Source organism: Marmota flaviventris, chromosome 14 (assembly GCF_047511675.1).
Source record: "Marmota flaviventris isolate mMarFla1 chromosome 14, mMarFla1.hap1, whole genome shotgun sequence".
NCBI lineage: Eukaryota > Metazoa > Chordata > Mammalia > Rodentia > Sciuridae > Marmota > Marmota flaviventris.
In genome coordinates this window covers 86163041-86179918 of record NC_092511.1, presented here as the reverse complement: position 1 = coordinate 86179918, position 16878 = coordinate 86163041, and the positions used below count along the sequence as shown (strand labels likewise).

Sequence of the window (16878 nt, the reverse complement as noted above, 5' to 3'; positions counted from 1 at the left end):
CCTCTGCTGGTTCCTCCTGTTCCCACAGACCCCTGCTGAAGCAGAATGCCAGGGCCCTACCTCTTCTCTAACCCCTCTTCCTCCCCGGTGACCTCATCCTGTCATCGGGGTGCTGGGTACCAGGTACATGCTGACAACTCCTGAATCTGCACCTGTATCCCAGAGAGCACTTTCTCCATCTGCTCCACAGCTGAAGGTCCAGGCCTTGTATCTAGTTATCACCTGCACTTAGATGTCTAATCGAGCTCAATGACTTCAAGCAAATGCTTGGTCTCTTCCCCCATTACCTAATGCATGCACAACCTTTCTCATCTTGGTTGAAAGCATCTTCTTCTTTGGATTGCTTAGGTCAAAAAAGCCCGTCTTAGATTCCTCTCTATCTTGTCCTCCAAGATGTCAGCCAATCTTATTGGCTCTTCTTCAAAATACAACCAGGAGCCAACCTTCTCAAGGTCACTACTACCCCGTGGTCCTAGCCTGTTATCATTTCTCCCCCACACAGGGGCGATAACCTACCAGTTGATTTCCTGCTTCTACCCTGTCCTGTCAGATTATTCATGAGCCGAAAGTGAGAAGGATCCTTGTAACACCCAAGTCAGATCACTACAGTCCTCTGTCCTACGCCAGTCGATGGTTCTCTGTTGTTATTCTCGGTACAGCCAAAGTCCTTACTGCATCCTTCCAGGTCTGAAAGGTCAAGGTCCCCTGTCCCACTTCTTTCCTCCTTGTGAACTCCTCTCCGGCTTACTGCTTCCTAGCTATCCCAGGGCAGGGTGAGGAGGCTGCTGAGGCCACTCACTGGACTCCACCCACACGTCCTTTCTTCCGCCATCCTCCTGTCTCCTTGTTCACATCTGGCATCTCAGTGAAGACCACCCCAGCTGCCCTTCTCAGCACGACCATCTGTTCCCTACCCTGCAGCCCCTTCACCTTGGTCGGCTTCCTCCTCTCTCCTGAACACTTACCTCAAGTCGCAGAAGAGCTAAAAATCAGAACTATGAATGAATGATGCAGACAGGCTGTGATGAGGCCCGGAAGGCTATTCTTTTCTTTTCTTTTTTTTTAATAAAAAGTTCATAGTTCATTCAGATTTCCTTAGATATGGTGTAGTATTCATTTTCTGTTTCAGGGTCCCATCTATAGTATGAATTGCTGTCATGCAACTTTAGGCTTCTCTTGCTTTTGATGACCTCAACATTTTTTTTAACCTTTATTTTATTTGCTTATTCTTTATGTTGTGCTGAGGTTCGAACCCAGGGCCTCACACATGCTAGGCGAGCGCTCTACCGCTGAGCCACAACCCCAGCCCCTGACTTCAACTGTTTTTAAGAGCAAGTGTTCTTGTATTTTACATGATAACCCCTCAATTTTCTGATATTTTCCTCATGCCTAATGTTACGGGCTTTGGGTTCAAAGACCTCAGAGGTGAAGTGCCATTGTCATTACATCACATATCATCCGTATGACTTAGGACTGTTCATGTTGACTGGGACCACCTGGCTGAGGTGGGATTTGTCAGGTTTCCAATCTAATGTAACTCTTCTTTCACCCTTTCCATATTGAATTTTTAGAAGGAAGTCACATGGGCAACCCATCTTAAAGGAGTGGGAATTTATACTCTCATTCCTTGAAGGCAGAATACCTACATGTTTTTTGGAATTATCTCCAGGATATATAAAGAGCTCAAAAAACTTAACACCAAAACAAACAAACAACCCCATCAACCAATGGGCTAAGGAGCTGAACAGACACTTCTCAGAAGATGACACACAATTGATCAACAAATATATGAAAAAATGTTCAACATCTCTAGTAATTAGAGAAATGCAAATCAAAACTACTGTAAGATTTCATCTCACCCCAGACAGAATGGCAGTTACTAAGAATACAAGCAACAATACGTGTTGGTGAGGATGTAGGGGAAAGGCACACTCATACATTGCTGGTGGGACTGCAAATTGGTGCAGCCAATCTGGAAAGCAGTATGGAGATTCCTTAGAAAACTCAGAATGGAACCACCATTTGACCCAGCTATCCCACTCCTCGGTCTCTGTCCAAAGGACTTAAAAACAGCACACTACAGTGATGGGAAGGCCAGTCTTCAAACTCATGCTCAAACGCACTTCAGTGTCCATCTGGAAAAGGGTGGCCTGACCCTATGTGAGCTCTGTCCAGAGGGACACAGTGAAGACCATAGAAGTTTATAAGGAAAGATGGACAACAGTGAAATAGCCAGCACTTATGCCATCTCAGAGGCACCAATGAACGAAGAAACATGAATTATAAAGAGGCTGATCTGCAAGTCTACCTCAGGCGGGGTCAGAGCCATCAAAGATGGCAAGCAAGGCATCCCCAGGAGGTGCAGGGTCCCCGGTTGCCCTGGGCTTGTTCGTGAACAGAACCAGCCACAGGGGGGAGCCCCACACTCAGGGGCGGCTGCAGGAGACCTCCAGTCGCTGATGCCACCCAAGGATGGTAGCGGGCAGAGAAAAGGCCGGGCTCTATTTATTGTCAGGGCTGATACAGACAAAGAGCAGAACATGCACACTTTTCTGTTTTCTGTTTACTCTTCTGTCACACAGATAAGGAGTGACCACTTACTGTGCATGAGAAGCACGTCGAGGGACACGTGGATACAAACATGGCGTAACTAGCCATCGCTCTAAACACTATGCCTGTGAGATGACAACCACTCAGGGCTCCGAGTGACGTGTGGATTCTGTTGCCCACATGAGGAAACAACGCATTCCCGTGAAGAACTGAGCGGGAGACGGGGTGAACAGCACCGACACAGCACAGAATGGCACTCAGGGGGGATAAAAGGGGGCCAAAGGACACAGGGGTGCCTCTGGGAACTTGGCATTCCTGGCAGTTTTAAATCCATTAAAACTTAAGTCATGTGGCAGGAAATTTGAGAACGTGGACCCTCCCTTGCTCCCCTCCAGCCCCCTCACATTCCTTCCCTCCAGCTCCCACCCTGTGGCCAGAGAACAGGACCATCTGTGGGGACATTGGACCCAGGCCCTCAAGCAAGGGCTCCTGCTGGTGAAAACCCCACAAAGGAGAGAGGGAGGGGAGCATGGCACAGCAATCACGTCCCACCCCCCAGAGCCGCTGCCTGTTGGGCATTTGTTTCTGAGGCCGGTGGGCAGCTCTGTGATGGACTTAACATGTGCTGTCTTATATACCTCAGTAAATATGGTTCCCATTTCTCTGCAACAGCAGCTATAAATTATATGCTGCAAGTGTTCAGCCCCTTCCTTCCCACACAAGGTCTGGCAGGAATTAGGCCCCAACATGAGGAGGTCAGTGAGCAGAGGGGAGAGATGCACTCCTATTCCTAAAACAGTTAACTCATCCGTTGAGTATCTACAAACCACACGCCAGGCACAGGTTGAGCCACTTCTGCCAAACCAGGGTGAAAACAACACAATACCAAAATGGTGCCCAGAGAAATGACACTGTGGTGACAGTCATCTACTGCAGTGTTCAGATTCTGAGCTGCGACTGTCCGGGGTTGGGCGCTTTAAAAGAAGGCCCATGTGAAGCCAAAATGGTGCTGTCCATTTCCACACGTCTCCTGTCACATAAAGAACCTGAGGCCTGGAGATCTATTTGCTTTGGTGATGACAAGGACGACATTATTATCATGGGTTTTCACTGAGTGCTCACTGTGTGTCGGACACTGTCATGAGATGCTATCGATAGATTCTGTCATGGTTCCATGTCACAGTTAGGTCATCTGTGTCACAAGGTCATCTGTCTAGGAAATGGAGTGGGGGTCCAGCTGAGGCCCTTGGGTTCCATGTCAGCACCCCTCACTCTAGAACTGGGCCAGCACTGTGGGAAGATGGGCCCAGACGGTGTTGCTTCTGCAGGCAAACTGGTCCTACAGAACACCTGCAAAGAGGCCAGGGGTGGTCAGCAGGCCTCTGTCGCATGTGCAGCTACGGAAGGGGATCTACAAATAGCACCCGAGAGGCTCTATTTCCATCCACCATAAAGGTATTGCTAATGCTGCTTAATCATGTGGAGATAAGTGATTCCGCCGCTCAGCCCAATTAAACACGCTATTTAATAGGTAGTAGTGGCTTCAAATAGATGTGTTTCAATGAGTCACTCTAAATACTTGCCACCTGAACATCTGAACATTTTCCCTCAACTCAAATCTTATTGACTTTTGTATTCTAAGTAGTTGATCGTAAAGATCACGTGATTATATTCCTCTGTAGATAATAACAGCTCAGAAAAAACAAATTCACAGAGAGAGAGAGAGAGAGCAAGTGTGATCCCAGACAGGGGATTCAACATCTCAGGAGGGGACTCAGTGTTAAGGAAGGGAGAATCATGTCACTTGGGCTTTGTTATATTAATCCAGGACATTCTTAGCCTTGTTAGCTCCTAGCACACACATACACACAACCACTCCCGATAATACATCCGTTTTTATATTTTTATTCTTCCGGCTCAATAACTCTGCCAAACAGGTATCACCGTTTCCTTCTCTCCTCACGTAAGGAAGCCCGGAGGAGTTAAGACTATTTACTGCCAGTGACCTGCTAGCAGGTGGCTGACCCAGGATTTGAACCCTCTTCTTGCTGGTCCAGGGCTGTGACCACTCTCCCATGTGCCAGCTCTTCCCTGTGTATCTCAGAGACTGCACATGGTTTCCAGAAAGGGTGAAATACAAAATGAGGGGCTTTCTCGCTGAACCTCTGAGTGACAGCTTTCTCAGATGCTCCTGAGGAGCCCCGGATTGGGAGTGAACACACATAAGGTGGCCGTTTAGGAGAAAGCAGCCCTGCAGGGTGTCCAGATGCTTTCCGGGGAGGAAGCTTTGCAAGAGCTGAGAAGCTCCACAGGGGAAATAAAGCAGGCTTGCTAATAACCTCCCTGCATGTCCCCTGCTCCGTGCCCCCACCATCAGGAGTGGTTTCCCACCTTAAGGCTGGAAAACTTGGCTTTATGATATAAATCTTCAGGAGCCCGGGAGCAAGGGAACAGAAAAGGACACCAGCACCTTCACACAACAGGACACATTTTAATACGCTTTCTTCGGGTTTTTCAATCAAGGGCTATAGAAACCAAAGTCATTTTATGTTATTAAGTGCCTTACCTTTCAGGGCCCTGCTGGCTGAACAAAAAAGGGCTAAAAAACATGGAAACATTTCCACGTGTCTGCCTCCCTCAGGACCTTGAGAATGACCTCGCCAACGTGTACAGAGCAAGTGCTTTCATCCGGCCCCCGTGAGACCAAAGTTGGAGTCTCTGCCCTTCCGAGCATATGCAGGACAAGCCCCCACGTCCTCATGGAGAGGAGGGGGCTGTGCATCGTGGGGACGGGAGCAAGCGCAGAGCACGTGCCATCCCCAAGCCACACTGTCCCACCATCAGCCAGGAGGGAGCGAGGGTGCAGGTGGGGGTGAAGGGAAAAGATGGGGACATGACAGGGAAACTGAGGCTCCAGGCTCCACGCCCCCCCCCCCCCCTCCAGGAGCAATCTGATGGCATCCTGTGATTTGAAAACATTCTACGTCTCAAATGTAATTAAGAAATTCCGACTGGCATGAATACATAACGCACACGTTGCTTTGCAAATGCCTTTTTTTGCCCGGCAGGCTGGTGCCGACTTTAATCTGGAAGAAATCCATTTTCATACAAAGGTAACCAAGAGTGACAGGAAATAGGAAGCCTACATCATTTATCTTCTGTGAACTAAAAAAAAAAAAAAAAAAATCAGTTAATTGCTTTTCTAGGAAGCTATTTTGTGGGAATCAGGGTGCTTTGCTTTCTCCTTTCACCCACGGCGTAAACTGTGAGTCTTTAAAAGGCCTATCATGGATATGCTCTGATTAATCAATGGGTCTTAAAGTATTTAATTATGTACTTTGATAAATAAAATTCTGAATCAGCCCAAAATGGTTACTCTGTTCTTATCAACCACTACCAATACTCCTAGCACAGTCTATTAATTGATGCTCAAATTGAGGTTTCTTTCCTGGTCAACCAAGCTAGGGGACGCAGGGTTTCCCTTTGCCTCCTGGCTTTCCAAATACGTCCCATTCTCAGCCAGCAGAGCCCTCTGCAATATTAGATTCAGATCAGTGATATTTATTAAATCAATGGCAAACAGAAATCAAACCTTGCAGGCTTCAGAATACCAGGGCTGAAGCTGTCAGACAAAATGGCGGCCCAGCCCATGACACCCATATTTTGTATCAAAAGTCCTGCATAGTAGGCTTTTTCATGATCCTGCCCTATTTTTTTCCTTGCCCCATCACGTGTTTTGTAAATATTTATTTTTAAGTTTTACCAAGTTTTGAGGCTAATAGGAAGTGCTTTTTCAAATCCCAAATTATCATTTTGATAATAATTCCTTATCATATCATGAGCCCAAGACAGACCTTGAAGCCGACCACACTCCAGCTTCAGGGTCTCCAATGTTTTGTAAAACCTGCAAGTGCAAGATATCTCTCTGATCTTTTTGTCCTCAAGAGAACACCTGACAATGTATGCATTTCAGGTCCCCCAAAATGTATTTCTGCCCCTCCAGTTGAAGAGTCTCCAAGGTCTAGATCTGGAATTATATATTAAGGCCAAGTGTGTGTGTGGCAGGGAAGGGGGTGGGGTGGGGAGGGGTGGAGACCGAACTAACTGACTTCAGTTAAAATGGATTTTACCGCTCCCGGTCCTAGAATGTTCTAGAATACATGCTCCAGCCCTTTGTCAAATCCCTTGTCTCCTGCCTCACAGTAGACACCTTTCCAAGCTGCACTCCGGGGGAGGCTCACTTAATGAGGGCTGGCCTCCAGAATAAGAGTCTGAGCTATAACGACAAAAATATGTTCTTCATTAAACACAAAACTGAGCCGAGCCAAACCAGCTAAGAGGCAGGTGTATCAGTTTCAGGAATTCTCCTGAGGCCTTTAACGTCCACATCAAATTGCGCTGGATTTTTCTACACTAATTACCTATTATCGAAGACTAAAGAATTATAACAAATAATGTGCCATGGCGGCAGATAGGCTGCAGATGTTGCAAGGACGAGAATGAAAAGTTTATGAAATATAAAATCGGGCAAAAGAGAGTCAGAAATTCTCCATTTTTAAAAATAACATTTTTTTTTTTCCCCCACTACAGAGATGATGAAGGTGAGGGAATTTTCCCAGGGCTGGAAGGCCAATTTTAAATTTAGTTTGTACTGTAAGTGAGAGAAATTGCAAATTAAAAGCTAAGTGTTGGAGTCTAATTTATTCAACTCATATAGATAGATTTCCTGAAGGCAGAGATCCCATTTTGATTTTTTTTTTTTTTTTAATTTCCTCACATCACAGTGCCCCTACTCAGGGATCTGAGCTTCCTATGAGGAATGTCCCTACACAGTGCCAAGCAGCCATTTTTGAACCCTCCCTCTTGTTTTTACATGATTTTTACCTAATACTTCCTTTGAGCCTCTGAATTCTTCCTTCTGGATTAAGTCCTATTGCACAGTTAATACCTTGAAAAAGTGTTGTCAAGGGAAGCAAGTCCCCTTCAGGGTGTTTTCTCTGTGTCAATTTCCCTAGAAAACACCTCGGCCACCTCACTGGAAGATAAAGCCAGAGAAATGGAGGGGACCTTTTCATAATGGCAGTATGTGCACTGATAGGCGTGAAAATTTTTGAAATTGTTTGAGCATTAAGTATAGAAGCATGAATATTTTCCCAATTGTTTACCACATCAAATTGTTTCACACGTTCCAAAGCACATATTCCTTCCAAAGTAAAAATTTGGCAGATAAAAATTATTCTGCTTCTCTGCTATCATTATGGATCTTATAGGAATGGCCTAAAAATATCGACTGATAAACCTGCAAAAGGGTTCTTGTTAGTCTTGGAACGCTGTCAAAAATGCCAAAAAATCCCTGGAGCTTGAAGGGCAGCGAAAGTGATTTGCAGATACTATTTTGCTGCTAACTGTGAAAAAAGTTCTTATTGTGATTAAACAGACAAGTGTTTCCAGATTCAAATCATAATATTTTCCTAACACACCAAGCTTTTTACTAAAACGAGGACTACATCTCCCACTCCAGAAAAAATACCCCTCCAGTTATAACTTTGTTCTACAAATGACACCTCTTTTCTGTCAATGCACAAGTGGCCTCCGACATGTTCAGTCCACAGTGTGAGGAGGGCAACAGGCTGGATGGTCCAGGTCATCACACGTAGGGGAAATGAAATACCATCTGTATAATACCTTCTGTATAAAGCTCTGATTTCCCTCTGCGTGCCTCTCGATCTCAGTCTGTGATGACCAAAAACTATACAGTGTATCATTCCTAATCTGGGGTCCTCAAAGGGCATCCTGAAAATGTCCAAGTGATTAATGACATACTCAGAAGCCCTGTGAAGCTGTACAGGGACCTGGAGAAGGATACGCTGGCTACCAAAAAATACTGTTTTCCCCCTTTTAACTCACTGGGCTCCAAAAAAGTGAATAAACCAATTATTACCTACTAATTTGAAGTGCTTTGGTAGATTAAAAAAAAAAAAGTCATTTTAACAAGGAGTCAATCAAACGGTAAAGGGTTCCCTGGTGGCTTAAGTTCATCACCACTGTTCAAAGCTAGCTGTGCTTTATCTGCCAGTAGAGGTCATTTGACAATGACGACAAAAACCAAAGGGCTGATGAGTTCAGCTGTATGAGGTAGCATCTCTGTGCATTTCCTACAGACTTGAAAACACAAAGCTTTGTAGAAATTACATTTTGCTTCCATTAATGAGCCCTTTTCTAGAACCTATCATGAATGTGTCATCAAAAGAAGTTCCTGGTATATGTGCCACGGAATGTCCTCATCAGACCTGTGTAAACATCTCCTAGAGACTCGGGCTATCTTCTCAGAGGGCGGAAAGCTTATCGCCCAAGGGGTCTGCAGGGACTTCTGAGATGACTGCTCAGAAATGCAACAAGAAATGTCAGAACACTTGCTTCATTTGGTTATTAAATCTAATGAAGATACAAAGAATATTTTGGTCACACTGTTAGTCTGCCTTTAAAGAAGAGCATGTCTAAAAAAAGAAAAAACTTTTAACTGTTCCTAAATATGATGTTTGAGAACTTAGACTTTATTTTAGCTCGTTTCCCACATTGTAGCAAAAGAACAGCAAAAATACAGTCATATTTCTTCTCCATGTGCTCTTGACGACTATCACCAATTTGTAAAGTAGTGTGAGATGTGTTTCTTTAAAACAACTTCATTTTCCATCCAGATTTACTGTTCAAGTAACTACTTGGTCATTACCCCTCCTGCCACCTGTCACTGGGCCATCGGCTAGTTTAGAGTTTCAATACTCAATACGTCACATCATGCATTTTGCAATGTAATGAATAAATGCCAACATAAAATCAAAATACAAACCAAAAAAAATATGAACTAAAATAACTCACTCTGTTCACATACCCATGTAACAATCTCAGATTATTTTTAGACGACGAGGAGAATTCAGGTAAGAATTCTGATTAACATGAATGAATCCAAATCTTAAAGATGGGATATCGGATATGTCTGAATATTCAGCATATTCAATTCTGAATCATTTAAACAAATACTTTAAAACCTATTATGTGTGGGCTGGGGTTGTGGCTCCATGGTAGAGCACTCGCCCAGCACATGTGAGGCCCTGGATTCGACCCTCAGCACCACATAAAAATTAATAAATAAACTAAAGGCATTGTGTCCACCTATAACTAAAAAAAAAAACATTTATAAATTATTATGAGTTTTCCTTTATAAAGTTTGTCCTCGGACTTATCAAAACTGATAAAAATGTTAAAAGAGTTTCTTAACTCTTTCACATAAAATTTGACCTTCTTACATATTAAAAATTAACCCTTTGAAGTGCCTTTATTCCTAGTATATAACAGCTCAGTCAACGTGACCTTGTTCACAAAAATCCCTTGGACTATGGTGAAAGAGGCATTCCTTGCCTGACTAGTACCCACACAGAGAGAAACACACACACACTTATGCTGTATATCGATGGCACTTTAAAAAATACCAATTATAATAAATTTGAGATTTTAAGAAATCATTATTTACGATGTCTGCCTCTCCCGCTAGGGACTGCCATAAATCCCACCACAGGATGTCAGCCACAGTACTGAAAAAGAGCTCCTGGAAATGGAATTCTCAGCCATCGCACAGCCAATAACTTTTCAGTGACACGTAGGTGGAATGAAGAGGGGACTCACCTCTCCTTGCTTGGGGATGCTGAACTTGGAGAGCTTGGCTTTGGCTCTGGCCGACTCTGGCTTGCTGGCTGGGCCTCCTCGGAACGTTGCACAGTGCACGCCAGCCTCTGTAGACGACTTAAGCTTCGGAGACTCATCGGGAGCCTGATCCTGGCCATCCATCGGTCTCACATACGCGGTCGGCTTTTGCTGGACCAGGCTGGGCTTTGAAGCCAGGGCAGGAGGGAAGTTCTGAACACAGTGCCCACCACTGCCGTGCTTGGCTGCCATGGCGGGTGGCCTCTCCTGGGTCTGCAGTCCCACCTCTACGTTGCACACTTGTTTGGCCCGCGGCTGCCTGCCAACACCATCTCCAAGCAAGGTCCTGAGAGAGCCCTGTTGTGCTGAGTGGGAAGAAGAAGAAGAAGAAGAAGAAATGAGCAGAGGAGTCTCAACACACAGCGGTTATGTTTTTTCATCACTGTTCTTTGCTTTCACCGATTTGGGCAAAGCAAGTGTCCTGTGCCCTTGCTTACCTGCCCGCGGTTGGCCATCGGACGGTGGGTGCCCAGCCTTCTGCCAGCCCATGGTGCCCCTTTTACTCTGTTGTACAGGGCCCGCGGCTGGAGTGGAAGAGGCTGTGCTACAGACAGATGAGGGCTGGGTCTGGGCTCTTGAATCTGCAACAAAATGTTCATCGATCTTGTTCACAGGAGTCTGAGGAACCCCCGGTTTGGGGACGCCAACGAGGTGACTCTGATTGGATCTATCGGTTAGAAAGTCTTTCATTTCATCATAATTGCCTAAAGTGTTCTGGATCCGGTTGGAGAGCTCATCCCCCTTGTTAGTCTGGAGAAAGAAAAACACATCCACGCTATGGTTAGAGACAAGAGAAACAAAGGAAACAGTGGACAGCTGTCCTTATGGGTCATAAAACCAGGGCTGCCGTGTTTAGGATGAGAGGTGACAGAAGACATCAAGATCCTTAGGGTCTCCGAAGATGTCTGTCAGCACTCTGCACCACTCCAGGGCTGGAGACCTGTAATGAATGCTCTTAGGATATATAAAAAGGAATTCAGCCTTGGTATCCTGTAGCTAAACCGCATGACCTGGAAATCAATTTAACAAAACCGTCTAGATTAGGTCTTTCTAGGACTAGATTTTTCTTTTCTTTTCTTTTTGTAATGCCATGGAAAGCTTGTTCTGGAAAAGTTAAGATTTGGCTCAGAATTGGTCTGCTTCCAATTTCTAAGGAGATAATTATTCTTGTCAGAAATCCAGAGTGACAGGCAAGAGAAGTCAGGGTAAAGCTTCCAAGGCACATGGGGCTAAATGTGCAGGAAATCTACCAGCCTCAACTATCATGGCTCTGTGCAGACTAAGACATTCTCCATAGCTGGGAAGGTCATTCACTCTGGAATGGAACACAACCTGGTCTTTGGTAAAAATAAGAAACAATTTTACAGTTTCTTTCTCAGGTACCCTGACCCTTACCGTGAGCCACAGAAATCGAATATGGAACCCAACCTCTTTTGTGAACCGTACTTATTTCCTAAGAGTTTAGGATGGTATTGACTTTAGAAGATCAATGCATTGGGTTCCATATTCGATGAAGTCTGTATTATCAATAAAGATCTCCACCAGCGGATCTCCATATCAAACTAGACACCAAGATTTGGAGGAGAAGGTACTGACGGGGTAGCTGAGGTCCCTCCCCTGGCTGAACAGGCAGAAAACTGACTGCAGACGGGTCCATGAGCCCTTCCAGTCAAGATCACCACCCCCAGGGACTGGGAAGCACACGCAGGGGTGAAGCCCAGCAACCGAAAACCACCTACCTTGTAGGGTTCGCTGAAGAGGGAGTAACTGGAATTAAACGTGCCCCCATCCTGCTGAGCCTCCTGATTTCTTCTTTCTCGTTCTTTCCTCCGTAAGGCGTTCCTGTCTGGCTCATAGACGCTGTATCAGGACAGAGACAAGAGAACACACCACCAAGTCAAAGGGCGCAGCCCCACGTACCATTCCCTTCATGGGGCGATGGCAGCCAGGACACGATGGGATGAAAGCCAGGCTCATGAGGCCGTGTGAATCTGGGAACCTGATAATGACATTCTTCAGGAGGGAATGTTCTTAGGGCAAGTTCCAACCAGAGCCAGGCTCCTCTGCCTGATGTGCGAAAGAGGAACCATCCAAGTACCCCAAAAGGAAAGGACTAAGTGTGATCTTAGGGCAGACAGCAATTAGAGCTCTGTGTAAACAGAAATTACAAGCGTATTTCCTGTTAGGGCAGCCTGAGTGCTACAGGGAGGCTCCTGGTTGGGATCCCCCCCCCCCGCACCCCGGTTGGGCTTCTGCAGTGATTCTTGGATTAACCAGCTCCCTAAAGAGCCCCCGGTGCTGGGGCGCTGTGCGCCGTCCAGAGCCTTCTTCTGATCTCTGTTCATCAGTCAAGTCGTCAGACAACGACAGAATCGATTCTTCCTTCTGATATATTTGACATTATTGCTCCTCCTAACTATGAAAAATGTGCCGGGAGGACAGGGTGCAGGCGCCGAAAGGAGAGGGCGGAAATTGAATGGTGTCGCATCATCGAGGAACTCGTCCTTTCAGTTGGAAAAAATTAATATCTAATCTCCCAAAATACAATTATGAAGTGGCCAGACATCAGACAACTGGAGGAACTAAGGGAGGAATAAAGGGTTCCTTCCCGCTACGAAGGAGAAATAACAGGGCTAATTCAACTAGGGAGGAGGGGGGGACCTGTTTACTGATGGGAAGAAATAATTTTGGGGGGGAAGCCTGGCCTCAGTATAGATCTTGGAATGAATATCACCAACCAGAAAAAAACAGCATAGCCCTCAAAATCGGCACTGCCCTCACGTCCTAGCAGAAACGTGGAATGTCGATGACCTTGCCACCAGGCTGGTGACCGCTCCACTCAGGAGCTAGGACACCAACCTGGTAACACCCCTCGACTCTCTATCCTTCAGCCTCTTCGTGACAAAGCAGGGGTGTCTGTGGCTTTGTTATGAGGTCCAAGCTGGAAGCTAATTTTATAAAAAAAGGCTTGGAAAAATTTTAGGTGCTAGAAAACCCAGTGTACTGCTATGAAAATATGATTAAAATAAAAGGATCTGGGGGTCCAGAGGAAGTTCTGAAAATTCAAATTATTAAAGGCAAACAGCTATCTTTAGTAAAAGAGAGTATCTGTGCCATGTAGCTGTCGGGGACACAAATCACACAATCCTCCAATCAGGGCTGCTCAGGCCGGCTCGGCCCATGTGGCCAGAACATATTTTAAACACGCCGTCTCCGTGATGGGGCTCAACAAGCTTCTGGCAAGGCTGCTACAGCCCCTGAGGCATTTCATTTAAATTTAAAATTAGGGAATGTTAAAATATCCAGAACATGGAAGCTATTAGCATTTTAATTCATCCTTAGTACATTACCCAAAGTTATTAGGTTTAGGAGGCCAACCAGTGTCCTTCGCGTAAGGGAGGCTGCAGCCTCGGCAACCTGCCCTCAACAGAGAGGCTCACCGCTTCAGGGCCACTGAGGACTTTCTGGGGTGACAGTGACTGGCCTAAAGAGGCACGGGATGGAAATGACACTCCCATTCACAGGACCAGACTTCCGGTTCAAAGGAGAGGGAATGTCCTGACCCGCTGGTGGGCATGCGTCCCGGGAAACCCCAGCTTTTCCGGACATTCCACAGATTTTAGATGCAGATTGCTCTGAAGACACATGGCTCCTGCTGCACGGATGGGCACAGATGGGCTTTAACAAACAGGAGAATTCTCATTTGTGTTATGAGCTCCTTGTAGGTCAATATTGGCACTGACAATCAAACACATGAGCTTGTACTGCATGCATCTGGGCGCCCCTCCTCCCCACAGACACGGGGAAGCGCCACAGTGCCCAGGTCCACAGAGAGGCCTCCACGGGCACACCTGCCCCCTAGCCAGGGCGAGCCAACAACCAATCACACACGAGATGGGTGAGATGCACACGGTGGCCTTATGCAGGATGGAGCGGGCAGGTGGTCATGCAGGATGACTGCTGGGCTGCTGAGAGGCCCCCCGAGCCCAAGATAATATACCTCCTGCATCTGCTGGCTGATGACTGAAATTCCACAACTAGGGAATCGCTCCTCTGGCTTAAGATGTCTTCACCCCTGTAAGAGAAAACACTTTAAACCTGACCAGCCTTGGGCGTCTCCGTGGGCACCCATCTGTCCACTTTTTCCCCAAAGGGAAAGGGCACAAAAATACCTGGTTGCAAAGAAGGTCCAAAGAGGGTTCCAACCGAGGTACCATGAAAAAGACAGGGACGAGGGTCAAGAGCAGCAACAAAAGCCAACTGATGGACTCTTCTTGTTTGCAATGCGGCCCAGGTGTTTAAGCAAAGGCAAGGAGATAGTGCCAAGGTCAACTCAGCAGACCCCCGCCTCAACACACTTCCAGGGTCTGGGAGTCAGGAGCGTCGTGTAACGTGGAAAAGTGGGAGGTGAGGGAGAAGGGGTTCTCTTTAACTGAGCTGCCCCTTCCTAGCCCCTTTAAGCTGAAGAGCCCCCAAAGCCACTGCAGGAGGCAGGTCACTGCCAGATCCCATTCTCCAGTCACGTTCTGCCAGCCTGACCAGCCTGTGGCTTCCAGTGCTCTCAGGGCCACTTACACAGAATCCACCAATAGAGCTGCACGTGCCCTCTTCCTACAGGGCTGCTACAAAGCCTGTGTGCACACCATCGGGTGGAAGCCAGCTGACCCCAGTAACAACCGTCCCCGCCCCTTCACAGGAGACCAGAGGAAACACAGAAAGAAACGCCTGGCTTCTCCCCTTCCTCTGCAGGCAGCTCCGTGGTGTCCCCTGAGCACGGAGCCCTTCCTAAAGGTAACCCGCCCACTCCCTCTCCTTAACTAGAACTTCAACCCCCACGTGTCATTTCAGGCCTAGGGAGCTAAAATGTCACTTGCTTTAAGAAGCAAATGCCACTGAAAGAGAGTCGGGCCTTCCCACTCTCCATCTCTCCCTGAGCTTCTTCAGCTTCATCTGTCCACCAACACGAAAGGATTGAACTCAGAAAGACAGCAGCTGCTCGGCGGCGAGTCTGCAGATCACTCATGACAGGTGAAACCCGTGCAGGGCTCACGGGCTCACGGAGGGCCTTTCTCTCCATGCCCGGGCATGAAACCTCAGCTCCTCTGCCCTAGGAGCAATGTGGAGACCGTGCCATTCGCTTCAGAAGCACACGCACCTTTCCCCTGACGTGCTGAAAGTGGGCTCAGCTTCCCCAGGAACGGATGACTTAAGTTTTAGACAATTCCGACTCCTGGCAGGCCACTGTACCCGCTCAACTCGGTAAGCACTGCGTGTTCCGAGCTTTTCTTTGTTACTAGCAGATGGTAAAATCTCTATCTGCAGAGTTGTTCCTTAGCTCTGTAAAAAGGACAAGATTGCCATTCCTCAAACATATATCACCAAATGTATTTATTTATTTTGCACCAAAGTGGAGGCAGCCAACTGCTATGATTTATTATTTATTGCAGATGCATAACAGTCCCAGAAAATGAACCTTTTAAATCAACTCCTTTTAAAAGACGTATTTATTTTGGGAATCTTTTTTTTTTTAAAATAGCACATGAAAAACATGGTAAAAAAAAACAAAAACATTTTGATCATTTCCCATTTATTTTTAATCTATCAATTGATGTTTCTTGTAGGGCTTCCACCAAAGCCAATTATGGTGGTTAAATGGAAAGAGATATCTAGACATGAAATTACCATTTCCAAAATTAATCCATTCTTAATCACATGGTAACAACATGAAACGAAATAATAATGATGTCTACGAGCCTGAAGTTTTCTCCTTTCTGCTGAGCTCCAAATATTTTATCGGTATGTCTCGTAATTATCCTTCTGATGTCCCATGGAGAACACAGGGATGGTGAATATCATCTCTAGGTTAACTTTTTTTTTTTTTAAATCAAGAGTTCGATCACCAAAATGATGTCAGAAAGAAGGCCTCATGTAGAAGGAACAGCAATGTCTAAAGAGGATTTGGCTCATCTCTACCCAGAGCAGAGGAGCTACCCATAAGCCCAGAGCTGACCAAGAGCTGGCCAAGCTTCCTGAATGAACCCTGGTGCCAGCCAGCCCCGTAGTAACCAATAGCGAACGCGAGCCCCACCAAAGCAAAAGAGGACACATAAAACAAAAGGGACCCTTTCCCATTCAGAAAGAACAATGAAGAGAATCGAGAACAAAGTGTTAGCTATTACAATTTTTTACAGCCCCCAAACAACAAAAGAAAAATGCAGTCTCTCTTTCTGCAGCACACATACACACACACACCCAAATCGTATCTGTGTAACCTAGAAATGTGGACTAGAAGACGGAAGAGTGAACAGAGAAAGTACAGATCCTCAAGCTGCCCAGCGAGGGCTGATGGCATCCCCCACCTTCATGAACTGCCCATTCACCAGATCTGTTGCAATCTGTCCCTGGGCTGCCCTGCGGGAGGGAAAGGTGCTGGAGCACAGCCTGACCCTCCAGCTGAGCCCTGGTTGACCCAGCGGACCCAGCTGGACAGGAGGAACTGCCTCCCTCCCTCGGGTACTCTTCCAAGGGCAGCCTGCTGACATCTGAATGGAGGCTCCAAACAAATTACAT

The 16878-nt window shown here is 46.4% G+C and overlaps 1 protein-coding gene across 1 annotated transcript in view; it reads right to left on the bottom strand.

Moving 5' to 3' along the window:
* The window catches only part of Aff3 (ALF transcription elongation factor 3), a 577149-nt gene that overhangs the window by 442521 nt on the left and 117750 nt on the right, over positions 1-16878 (bottom strand). The window contains exons 3-6 of the mRNA XM_027950674.2: positions 14309-14383; positions 12048-12168; positions 10746-11058; positions 10231-10613 (exon numbers count right to left, since the gene is read on the bottom strand). Coding sequence (XP_027806475.2) covers positions 10231-10613; positions 10746-11058; positions 12048-12168; positions 14309-14383 — 892 coding nt within the window. The remainder of the gene's footprint in view (positions 1-10230; positions 10614-10745; positions 11059-12047; positions 12169-14308; positions 14384-16878) is intronic.